General features: G+C 43.9%; 1 protein-coding gene, 1 long non-coding RNA gene and 1 other non-coding gene across 3 annotated transcripts in view; 1 reads left to right on the top strand and 2 right to left on the bottom strand.

Moving 5' to 3' along the window:
* Nucleotides 1-921: 921 nt before the first annotated feature.
* Nucleotides 922-12,844, bottom strand: part of COLEC12 (collectin subfamily member 12) — a 176,431-nt gene continuing 164,508 nt past the window's right edge. The window contains exons 8-10 of the mRNA XM_040264700.1: nucleotides 12,453-12,562; nucleotides 3,941-4,086; nucleotides 922-2,373 (exon numbers count right to left, since the gene is read on the bottom strand). Of these exons, the coding sequence (XP_040120634.1) occupies nucleotides 2,354-2,373; nucleotides 3,941-4,086; nucleotides 12,453-12,562 (276 nt within the window). The 3' untranslated portion in view covers nucleotides 922-2,353. The remainder of the gene's footprint in view (nucleotides 2,374-3,940; nucleotides 4,087-12,452; nucleotides 12,563-12,844) is intronic.
* Nucleotides 5,999-12,595, top strand: LOC120881116. The gene is made up of 3 exons (XR_005725217.1): nucleotides 5,999-6,160; nucleotides 6,672-6,722; nucleotides 12,256-12,595. It is a non-coding gene; the product is annotated as an uncharacterized LOC120881116 (long non-coding RNA).
* TRNAR-CCG lies at nucleotides 10,732-10,804 on the bottom strand. Its single transcript has one exon. It is a non-coding gene; the product is annotated as a tRNA-Arg (tRNA).

Genomic DNA, 12,844 nt, shown 5'->3' with positions numbered 1-12,844 from the left:
TCCATCTTCTCATTGCAACTCATAACTTCTCATAGCCTGAAAACCTCATGACATTTTACCAAAACTCTCCTCCCAGAAGAGCATCAGTGGTGAGTAGGTGAACAGAAACCTGGTATATAAATAGCTAAATATATAGAGCAGTACATGAGGCAGCTGGTAATGTGTGATTTTCATCTGATTTTACTCTGTTATTAAGAAGGACCTTGCTTCTGAAAGAAGGAACATTTTAAAAATTTTTGAACATTTAAAAAAATTTTACTTATCTATGTAACACCATGGGTGGCATGTGGGATCTTAGTTCCCTGACCAGGGATCGAACCCTTCCCCTCGCTGCACTGAAAGTGCAGAGTCTTAACCACTGGACCACCAAGGAAGTCCCCTAGAACATTTTCAAAGCTCAAGTCTGAATCCTGCCTCACTCCTTGGTGATGATATGACCCAGGAAATGTCACTTCCCTGAGTGCCTCCCTCTATAAAATGGGGGGAGTAAGTAGGAAGCCCCACTTTTTAGGGCTGTTGGGAGGATGACATGAGAGCATCTGATTGAAGCCTGAGAGATGATAAACCCTGGGTAAGGTATAAGGGCCAGGAGAGGAACACCTTCAGCTGTGGGAATCAGCAACATTCTCTTATGATGGCATCAGACGTTTAAGTTCAAGTTGCATCTGAACATGATCTTAACTGACACCTAAGAAACCAGAAGAGGATGAAAATGAGGAGAGTTTAGTCTATAGACAGTCTTGAGCCTGAAGAGGTACCAGGGTCCAGGGCCCAGATGACGGCAGGTCCTGCCAGTCTGACCAGATCCCATGGACAGGATAGCAGGGCATCCAGGTGCTGAGGAGATGGCCACTCCTGGGCTGCAGAGACAGCATAAACGGTGACCAGGGCGAGACAACACAGTCCACACGGCTGCAGGCGTGAAAGTCAAACTCTGTCTTTATTCTTTTACCATTGTACGTGGGGTAGGTAGCAGCATGGCTGGGAGGTCCTGAGAAGGGAGTATGGTGGGTGGAAATCTTACCTGTGAGCATCAGTTACATTTAAGCCTGATTTCAGCACATTGCATGTTAGACTTCTCCATGGCAAGTTAAAGAGTAGAAGGCAGATGGGCTCCGACAGAAGGTTCTTTGCAAGAGTTCAACACAGTGGCCAAGGCTGTGTTCTTGCATTTCATCATGCATGTGCATTGAATTCCGTGTTTTTGGAATCTGACTTCAGAAAACATAAGATTTCCAGGTAGCATAGAGCTGTCCCCATCTTAGCATCTCTGCCTCTGGCCGATGCGATGTCATACTTTGCTGACGTTGAATATCTGCCCTGGTATGGGCCTGAAACCAAGTGTATTCATGTCTCAGCCACAAAACAGGGCCTTCTATTAAGAGCCAGATACAGGTACTCTGTCCACCCTTCCCAACAGATGCCTCTCCATCACCCCCGACTCCGCCAAAATGAAGTAAAAGCACATCCTGAGTTGACCATTTCTCTAAGCCTGGCAGACACGCAGCAAGGGTGTTGGCTGGTGATGGGCTGGAGGCATAGCCCACTTGACTGAGCCACATACATGTTCAGGCTTGACCTCCACGGGCAAAATCCGCAGGGCCATTTCTAGACATTTCAAGTGATTGACTCCTCTGAGAAAATGATACATTAAAATATACATACACACATATATTTAATTATTTTCTTAAACCACAACTGAAAAAATTTCTTTGCCACTGTGTAGAATTAAATCTGACAAGAAACCCTATGAGTTTTTATTAGTACCATTATTGTTTTCTTTGGCTTCATGTACTATATCGGTAAAATGACAAAAATAAAAAGGAAAAAATTGTAAAAAGGCAAACATTTTGTACAAAAATACAAAGTTTTAAAAGCTCTTTAAGTATATTTCATATTGTTACTAAGAGTTGGCCTATATATCTGTATGTCTGCATATTTTTCCTACATTTGGGATTTTATCAATAGAAATGTAAGGTACTGTTTACACGGTGTATGTTTTCAGTTCTTCCTAAAGCTCAACAACCAATAATAATCTTTTTTTTGACTGGAGCATTCCATACTCTGGAAGATATGATTTGCATAACTGTATGGTTATTGGCTGAGAAAAATCTATGTGATTCAGTCCATTTGCTTACTGACAATCCATATATCACACTAGGGGAACACTTTTGTTCCAAACTTTGTCCTTGAGCAAGGCAGATGGTAGAGAACACGGGCTTTCAATGTTTTCAGTAATTGGTCTTCAGTGCGTTCCCCCTCAACCTAATGAGAAGGTGATGCAATCAGAAAGAAGTATCTTTTGCTTTCGAGAACTGTCGACAGTTTGCTCATATTATGATATCACGGTCCATTATAATGTAATTGCTAATTCTAAAAGAGAGGAAAAAGAATGGGTGTTAGTTCTTCTTAAAGAACAATGTTAACGGACAATTCAGAAAAAGGAGTGTGTGTTTTTAAAGAAAACATTCCAAATCATTCAATAACTATTTTTTCAAATAAATGCCTCGAAGTTCTTATTCAGATTCAATAAAAGGTAAAATTCACTTCAAAGGAGCCTATTCTGGGGCGTCCTAGTCTCAACTCAAATCCCAAATGTAGTAGTGCTATTGTGCTCAGTCGTGTCTGACTCTTTGCAACCCCATGGACTGTAGCCCGCCAGACTCCTTTGTCCATGGGATTCTCCAGGCGAGAATACTGGAGTGGGTTGCTATTTCCTCCTCCAGGGGATCTTCCTGACCCAGGGATCAAACCAGTGTCTCCTGTGTCTCCTGCATTGCAGGCAGATTCTTTACCCACTGAGCCATAGGGGAAGCCCCTTGATGTAATTACACTTGTTTATTTTTTCCTTTCTTTTCAGATCCAAAAAATCATTACCAAGATCACTGTCAAAGAGATTATTGCCTATGCTTTCTTCTGGAAATTTAATGGTTTCAAATCTTACATTTGAGTCATTCATCCATTTTGATCTTATTTTGTGTAAAGTTAAGAGAGTGGTCTGGTTTCACTCTTTTGCATGTGGCTGTCCAGTGTTCACAGCAGCATTTATCAAGGAGATTGTCCTTTCCCTATTGTATATTCTTGGCTCCTTTGTCATAAATTAATTGACCATATGTGCATGGGTTTATTTCTGGGCTCTCTATTCTTTTTCACTGATAGAGATATGTGTTATTTTTATGTTACTACCACACTGTTCTGATTACTGTAGCTCTGCAATATATTTTGAAATCAGGGAGTATGTCCAGCTTTGTTCTTCTTTCTCAAGATTACTTTGGCTATTTAGGGTCTTTTGTGGTTCCATACAAATTTTAGGATTGTTTTCTCTATTTCTGTGGAAAATGACACTGGAGTTCTTATAGAGATTCCACTGAATCTGTAGATTTCTTTGGGTAGAATGGACATTTTAATAATACCCTTCCAATCTGTGAGCACAGAATATGTTTCCATTTATTTGGGCCTTCTTCAATACCTTTCATGAATGTCTTATAGTTTCCAGTGTATAGGTCTTTCACTTCCTTGGTTAAATTTATTCCTAGGTATTTTATTTTTTTGATGCAATTGCAAGTGGTATTGTTTTCCCAATTTCTCTGATAGTTTGTTATATGAAAAGACATATGACATTGGTGCCATATGATAAAGAACAACTGACTGACAATATTATAAGGTAATGACCTAGGCCCACCCATTAGTCTAAAAATTTACTGAGTACTTCCTCTACATTAGGCACATGTATTAACTTACTTAAGACCTCACAAAAACCCCATTAAGAGGATTACTATTATTATTTCCCTGAGGTTAATAGCTTGCTGAGATACTAAGTGGCAGAATCAGTACTGGAATCCAGTTGCAGAACCTACTTTCAGAGCCCTTGTACTCACCTCTTGCCCGTTAATAAGCTATAAGCTCTGCAGTGCTCTCTTAAATCCCTTCTACTGCTTACCTCTCTCCCTGTCTTTCTCGCAGATGAAGTGATTCATGTCTTCACACTGGAAATCATTCCACTGCCCCAAATTAATCAGTCCAGCACAATCTTCTCCAGGCCCGTGGCCATGACCCCAGTTATCTGGCTGTCCAGCTTTCCAATTTCTTTTAAGAAAACAGAAATCGAGTGTTATTTGCAAAGTCACGCAGACATTTGCTTGACCCAAGAGCAGCAGAGAAATGTAAAAAACAAAACCAAGGCCTGTCACGCGTCCCAGAATGAAAACGCACTGTTTAAAAAGCTGCACACGCTCTGATTCTGAATAAGAAGCAGCTGTTTCGCAGAGGAGCGTGTGACGCAGCCTCTCCCTGCAGGCTTGTTATCTTGGCCACAGTAGAGTCAGCTCACGGAGCTGCTTCATCACATTGCTGAGGAAGTAAATCTGTCTTCAACACAGCTCGATGAATGACAGCTTTCTAATGTGTACTGGAATGCTGACTTCTGGGCTTGAGTGTGAATATATACATTCTGAGGATGATACACCCTCACACAAACATGCAGACACTTATGAGAACCCAGAGGAAATCTTTGTACATTCTGATATCTTGTCTCTAACAAGTCAGAGTCAGACAGAGAGAGAGACACCTCTGCCCTTTTTTAAAAACTTTAAACCTTTCATTTTGTATTGGGATATAGCCGATTAACAATGTTGTGGTGGTTTCAGGTGAACAGCGAAGGGACTCAGCCATACATACTCTTGTATCCATAGACTTACCAAATGAACTTTATGGCTTCTGGGGGGAAAGGGAAGTTAGGGACTTTGGAAAGGTCATATACACACTACTATATTTAAAATGGAGAGAACGTTGATATACACTTAGAAGACCCTATAAACACTTGGTTATGGTTTTCTGGCTAAGCTGCAGATAGCTAATTGCTTCAGAAAGAAATAGTAATTTAATCTTACTGAAAATGACTCATACATTTCACTGCTTTTTTTTGGGAGAGAGATTCTTCAAAACAAGTTGTCCTTAAGATGAGCTCAACTTGGGGCTTGTTAACTTGTCTGCTGGTGCTCCCAGCACCCCCTCGTCAGGGTTCACTGTTTCTGCCTCTCTAAGTGATCGACTAGATGTGCTTCCAAGAGTCAAAACTTGAAAGGCTACATTTTCTTTAAGAGCCAAGTCCTTGAACAGAAGCCTGTGGTCACCTCCTGAGAGGACAAGTTTGCCTCGTGCGGAGGGTCCGAAAAGAACATCTGCAGCAGGAGGCGCTTCCCGTAAATGATGACTCACTTCCCAAGCAGCAGCATCTGACTCCGTAATCACTCACTCTGGTCCATGCTTCCCGTTTCTATCAGAGTAGCAGTGGCTTTGGCCACTAGAGAGAAATCTTCCACTGTACAGACTCGGAAGGCCAAAGAAAGTTCTACAGTAAAGAAACACGTCTCACTACTAAGATTTTCCTATTTTGAAGCCAGGTTCTTACCAGGGCCACCCAGGGATAAAGACCAAATTGCCCTCCATCTTATGACAACAAGACCAGCAAAAATCAGGGCAGTGGGAAAAGGGGAGTTGAAATTTACAGCCAAAGGATGGGGAAATGAGGTAGAATTGACTCCCCTGCACCAACTGTATATTTAGGGCTTTTTTTTCTTTTTTAAAGAAAATGAAAAGTGAGGGACTTCTTTGGTGATCCAGTGGCTAAAAAATCTGCCTTGCAATGCAGAGGATGTGGGTTTGATCCCTAGTTAGGGAACAAAGATCCCACATGCTGCAGAGCAACTAAGTCTGCGTGCCACAACTACTGAGCCCGCATGCCACGGCTGGAGACTCCGTGCACCACAACTAGGGAGTCTGTGTGCGAACCACACCAAAAGATCCTACGTGATACAACTTAGACCTGACACAGCCAAATAAATGACTAAACAATTTTTTTTAATGACCTCACTTAGATAAATCTAGAGATGAAGAGATATTTTAGAGGAAACCATCAAGCAATGAGAGTATAAATGGGATGATACTTAGGTGGAAGAGTCAGAAATAGTCATTCATTTGCTCATTCATTCCACAGAGTGTCTACTGCACGCAAGGGCTATAGCTAGCTGATGGCAACACGAATGCTGTAGAGAACAGACTGCCAGTCCTCGTAGAACTTACATCCTAGGCAAGAAACAAAGCAGTTACAAACTTCAGACTGTGATGCCAAGAAAAGGTGACGTTGGAAGAAAACTTTTATGTAAGCTTTTTTGGTGTGTTTCTCTCTTACCTTGACAGACCTTCCTAGAAATGGCCACGGTGCCCAGGCAGTTTGGTGGTGTGGATGTACACTTGCTTCATTTCTACAGTTATATGAGGGGGTTCCCTTCCAATTTTGCTTACCAGATTCGAGACTGTGATTCTGGATGTATTAATGATGGGACATTTGATTATTTTTTATCTGACAGTTAATTGGAAAATTGCATAAATAGGAATTCTGATAGATGATCTGTTTACTATTTCCCCCTTGCATTTCCTTGCCCTTTTCAGTAGGTAAAAGGGGTTTACAGGGAGTTCTCTGGCAATTCAGTGATTAAGACTCTGTTTTCATTGCTATGAGCATGGGTTTGATCCCAGGTTGGGGAACTAAGATCCCACAACTTGCGTGGCATGGCCAAAAAAAAAAAAAAAGGATGGACAGATGAGACGAAAGAGAACAAATTGATAATGGAAGATCATTTTTATCACCGTTCTCCATTTGTTTTTTCCAGGTCATGGAAATTCTTCAGTGTGGTGTTTGAAGTAATCCTTCAGGACTACAGGTAGGATGTGGCTGTGAGTGGAGTGACCCAGGTGAGACCAGCAAGGGTGGGAGATGGAGTAGCTTGAAGCCAGGCTGCAGGGGTAGTTTGTCTTGTATATGGTCTCCCAGCATCTCTTTGGAAAAGCTAAAATCACACAGAGGGATTTGTGGTCAATCCCTCCTGTCTGCATGCTTATAACAGTGCAGAGCATGTCAGAGAAACAGAATGTATATGTTCTGGAGAAGAATTTCAGCTTAAATAGTGCCTAAACCTCACTCCACAGATAGATTCTGGAAAGAGAAATGGCTGAAGCCTGGGTGCCGAATTCTTGAATCCCGTATTTTAACACACAAGTTGCAGAAGTGGTTGGATAGCAACATGCGTTACGTACTTGGACAGTGTATTCTGAGTACACTGGGGACCACGGAAGCGCCTAGACTCACTCTTCCAGGAGCTGGAATCATGAAGCATCTCAGCTGGTGGGTGTGAAGCACCCCCACCCCATCCCCACCCTCCCTGTTCTGGGTTTATCCTCATGGAGGTAGAGCACAAACTTTCAAGCTTGGCAATCAGCCCCTCCCAACCACACAACTTAGTACTTTCTCATCAACCACAAGATTGACGGAGGCTTCATGGCTGAGAAAATTCTTCTGGTAAGAGCCTGGCCTCAAAACAGGAAAATCTTAGTAGCGAGAAGCATTTCTTTGCTATTGAATTTTCTCCCACTATAGAGGTTTCTCTCTAGTGGCCAAAGCCAGAGTCGCATGAAGCATGAAAAGTGAGTGATTATGGCATAAGATGAAGCCAAAGTTTCTCTTCCAGTGCTTTTTAATTTTTGGAGACTTGTTTGATGACCCAGCATTTGTTTGATGATCTTGGTGAATGTACCATATGCACCTGAAAAGAATGTGTTGTTGGGTGAAAGTTTCCATGAATATCAATGAAGTCAAGTTGGTTGGTTGGTTGGTTGGTTTAGTCCCTAAGTCATGTCCGACTCTTGCAACCCCATAGACTGTAGCCTGACAGGCTCCTTTGGTCCACAGGATTTCTCAGGCAAGAAATGGAGTGGGTTGCCATTTCCTTTGCCAGGGGATCTTCCCGACCCAGGGATCAAACCCAAGATCAAACCCGGGTCCCCTGATTACAGGTGGTCTCCGGTATTGCAGGCGATTCTGTACCAACTGAGCCACCAGGGAAGTTAGTTGATAGTGTCTGCTATGTTCCTCTTGGTTTTTCTGTCTACTTGGTTCTATTAATTACTGAGAAGAGAGCATTGAAAGCTCATCTGAAGCCCTTCTCTTCACCATATACACATTTAGGGTTAAGGTATCTGTCTTGATTGTGACAGGGTCCTGCAAATCAGACTATTTTTACATGAGTGGAACAGTATCTCTCACTCATACTGTGCCCAAAACTCTAGAAAAGATTTTCCAGGCTGGCACAGGGGGTGGGCCATGGTGGATATTCCAGGAAAATTCACTGAATGTTATAATGAGACCGTGGGCCAGTAGATCCCAGTGTCCAGCCAGGGGACTGGTACCAGCTGGTCAAGAATGAAGTTTCACAGGTCTGTTGTGAAAAGAGAAAAATGAGGACAACTCTGTGTGTATGTATGGGTGATGGCCAACTGTCTTTTTTGATTTTGTTTTTGTTGTTTTATGCTGAGATTTGTTGATAGGCGATTTTTGTCTTTTTGGCTGCACTCTGTGGCATGTGGGAGCTTAGCTCCCCAACCAGGGATTAAATCCATGACCCCTGTACTGGAAGTCTTGACCACTGAACCGCTGGGCAAGTCCCAATGGGTGATTTTTAAAACCCATGTCCTTAGTTGGCAAATAAAATCTTGGCAACAATGTGTCAGCTCTCCAGTCTTTCTCTTCGAAGTGCATTGGTGGGTGGACCCAAAGCACTTGGAAACCTGTTCCTAGGCACCATCCCGAGACACAGCGTGTCAGACTGTATGTTTTGCTGGAAATAAACCTTTGTTCAAGTCCACGTGTACCTTAAACTTTCAGCATCCAATCCATATCACTGTTGCTTTTTTGTCTGGTTACTCCAGCACCATCTTCCTCAACCAGCTCTCAGTATAAAAATTCAAGTAGGGGCAAGAGACAGAGGAGAAAGCCTTTCATCCCTTTTCTATTTCCTCCTTAATAGTACCCCCAACAGCCTGAAACAGTTTCAGAAGGGGAGAAAAGGTAAGAGCAAAGTAGGGAGACTGATTTCTTCTGTAACCTGGGTGAGGCATGGGGAGGGGCCAGGTCCAGAAACCACTGTGTACGGCAGGGGAAAGGGAAGTGATGGACCAGGCATGGAGGCCACAGCAGCAAAGAGGAGGAGGGTGCAGGTGAGTCTGAGTACATGGGGAGGTACCTGTGTTGGGTACCCTGTGCTGGAAATCCCATGGACAGAGAAGCCTGGCAAGCTACAGTCTATAGGGTCACAACTTAGCAACTGAACAACATGAAAATGATGGGGACGACAACAGGAGTTGTTGTTGTTCAGTCCCAGTTGTGTCCGACTCTTTGTGACCCCATGGACTGCAGCACGCCAGGCCTCCCTGTCCTTTATTGTCTCCCGGTTTGCCCAAATTCATGTCCATTGCATTGGTGATGCCACCCAGCCATCTCATCCTCTGACACCCTCTTCTCCTTCTGCCCTCAATCTTTCCCAGTATCAGGGATTTTTCCAGTGAGTTGACTGTTTGCATCAGATGACCAAAATACTAGAGCTTCAGCTTCAGCATCAGTCCTTTCAATGAGAATTCAGGGCTTATTTCCTTTAGGATTGACTGGTTCGATTGCCTTGCTGTCCAAGGGACTTTCAGGAGTTTTCTCCAGCACCACAGTTCCAAGGCATCAATTCTTTGGCGTTCTGCCTTAGACAAGTAATAGGAGTAATAATACAAATACTAGCAGATAGCATTTCTTGAGCACTTCCCGTGGGCTCACTGTCATTGGTGCTTGATATGTATCATCTCATATAATGTTTACAATACTGATGTCGGTGCTTCTGTAATCTTCACTTCTAGATGAGGGCATGGAGGTTCACATGGCTGGGTAACTTACACAGGGTCACGTAGCTGCTGAGTGCTGGTCGAAGGCCTGGAACCCAGACCTGGTGAACTCCAGGGCAGATACTCCCTTCCCTTGTTGCACGGGCTCTTTTTCTTGTTTGTGGTGTGTTTATTATTATATGGCAAGTTCAATTAGCCTTTGGCTATTGAGGCCTCATAATATGTCTGCCTAATTTATTCTTGCTTTTAAAATCTGATCCCAGGGATTTTTACATGTCTGTGTGTTCCTTTGGGTGGAAAACAAGAAGCAGAGTCTGGGCCCTGGCTGGGGTACTGTGCAATTGTGGCTGGGAACAGAGCTCCCTGAAGGTGTCTGGTGATGTGATTCTTTCCTGTCCCAGGTATCAAAGCTGGGCTGTCATCCCAATCAGTACTTCCTGCTGGAGCCTGGGAGACAGGAGAAAATTCCACCCTGGGAGAGCTGGCAGGGGTGCTACTGTCCCTGCTCAATCCATTCCACGTGGGCCAACCCAGTTTGTGCTTAGAGAAGGGCTTCAGATTGAATTTCTTAGTGAGTCTAACCCAGACCTTTTTTTTTTTTTTAACGACCGTGAGAAACGTGGAGGAGACTGAAGTTATTTTTTTTAGCTCCCCGCTGACTCCTTTAAAAAAATGATCCATCCTTACTCTTGACTGTCAAAGTGACACATTTATCTTTCCCTTAGTATTCTCTGCCTCCTGTCCCAACTTCCATAGCTCTGATTTTATTTATTTTTTAAAATTTATCTATTTCTTTGCATCAGGTTTTAACTGAGGCCTCCCCTCCCCACTTCCACTGCTCTGACTTTATTTATTTAAAAAAATTATTTATCTGTTTATTCGACTGAATCGGGTTTTAACTGAGGTATGTGGAATCTTTTGTTTCTTTATTTGTACCAGATCTTTTTTTTTTTTTTAAATCTTTTAGTTGCAGTACATGTGAACTCTTAGTTGTAAGCACGTGGGATCTAGTTCCCTGACCAGGGATTGAACCTGGATCCCCTGCATTCGGAGTACAGTGTGGTAGCCACTGGACCACCAGGGAAGTCCCTCCACCGCTCTGGTTGTAGATGACAACTCTCACAACTGCTTTGAGTCTCCTGAAGTGTATCCTTGCCATGATGGATACCCTCCTTGGGTGTCAGCCACATTTCTGAGGGCCAAGATGTGGTGTGGCTTCCTCCCACTGAGGATGGGTGTGTAGGGAGCGGACTGGCTGTCTGCTGAGCCAGGAAAGAGATATCCATTTGTCCTGGGGGCGGTCTGAGGCTCACCTTTGGCGCTAACCTCAAATCTTCAAATGTTCCACCTCAATGTTTGGTTGCTATTCTAAAAGAAATGGCCTGGGTGGTTGATTCCCTAGTGGTCCAGTGGTTAAGAATCCACCTTGCAATGCGGGGACTGTGGGTTTGATCCCTAGTTGAGGAACTAAGATTCCACAAGGCATGGAACAGCTAAGCCCACTAGCTACTGAGCCCACATGATGCAACTAAGACCTGATGCAGCCAAATAAATAAATACTTTAGAAAAAATCGTTTAAAAGAAATGGCCTTACTCTGGTTTCCCATCTATATCCTCTAATTATGCTTTTCACATAGAGGATTTAAAAGCATAAAGAAGCCTGTCTACCCACACACACAGGCACGCGCACACACACACAGAAACTCTACCTCACCCCTCCATCCCTCGAGCCCATCTTCCTGTCCTTGACCACGACCGCTCCAGCCCTGATGCCCGTGACGTTGTCCTGGACCTGAAACGCCCTCAACCTCTCCTCTCCGGGTTCCAAGGATGCTGCAGCTACTCCAGCTCAGGACACAGTCCTGAAGCCAAGATGCCCACATGCCTGCTTGAGCCTCTGTAGGACATGTCTTCTCTGGTGGGTTTTTATAAATTCTGCCCTATTTGGTACAGGGTGTGTTCCACAGTTTCACATTTCCGCATCTACTAGAGGCAAAGCAAAAGGAGGATGAACAGGTGAAATTGAAATGGGCACAATTTCATCCTCTTCAGACCCTGGGGTGGGATTAGGGCAGGAGTGGACACTGGGGTCCGGTGAGGCTCATGGACATTTCTGTACCCCTGGGAGCTTTGAGAGGGTTCTATGAACTGCTTCTATTCTCTGTTGCAGCCTTTATAGAACTAGATCACACTGGACTTACGGGGACTCTTCAAACCTGCAGGAGATGGTCGTCCCACAAGGGCCTTCGTTCATGGTACACTTGAACTTTCTATGTGTAGGAGAGTCATCAACTCGTAGTTCATCTCCACACTCTGGCCAGAAGCCCAGTGAGGGCTGGGACACCAACAGTGTCATCCTGAAGGGAGCGCCCTGCCCATGTTGGAAACACATCTGGGGAGCTCGAGTGAGCTGGGGGAGCTGGGCTTCCTTGGCTTTTGTGGCAGCACTTAAAGAGCACGCTTTGCCATCTCTCTCCCTACCACCCTGGGCGGTTTTATGAGTCTGTATTTTTGTTTTTTTGTTTTTCTTGGTAGAAATGAAGAAAAATTCACTTCGCGAGAAGAGGAAAAAAACCCAACTCTTACCCCATATTGATTTCCCTCCATGGAAATAAACACGCAGCTGGTACCCAGAGGCTGAGTGTGAGGACTGTGTTGGGAACAAGGTAGTTCAGGAAGACGCGCAGACCAGCGAGAGCCTGACCGGCAACCTGGACATTTCTGAGACTCACTTGTACTCCGGAAATGTCCCATCCAGCCACCTCCATTCATTCTCCCGCTCCAAGTCCGTGAGGCCAATCCAGTAGTTCTCTTTCGCCACCATCTGCTTTTTGATCCATTGCTGGAAAATAAAATCATAGATGGTGCGTTACTATTTTTTGAACAGATGTTTGGGGGACTTTCAATATTTAGAAATGAGGGACACTTTCGAAGAGGATGCTTGTCATAACTTGTGCTCTGTTTTGCTATCCTCTTTTTATTGCACTTGTTTTGCCCTGGGGTTTTTTTTTTGGTGGTGGTGGGGTGGGGGCGCGGGGTGGGCTTTGATATATTTTCCTCTTATAAGTTTATAAGCGATACTCCTAAACTATCCAGATCACTCATGAATCCCACCAGGCTCCAC

The sequence above is a fragment of the Oryx dammah genome, unplaced genomic scaffold (genome assembly GCF_014754425.2).
Source record: "Oryx dammah isolate SB20612 unplaced genomic scaffold, SCBI_Odam_1.1 HiC_scaffold_22, whole genome shotgun sequence".
Classification (NCBI taxonomy): domain Eukaryota; kingdom Metazoa; phylum Chordata; class Mammalia; order Artiodactyla; family Bovidae; genus Oryx; species Oryx dammah.
Note: the sequence above shows the minus strand (reverse complement) of the source record. Positions and strands in the feature narration are given on the sequence as shown.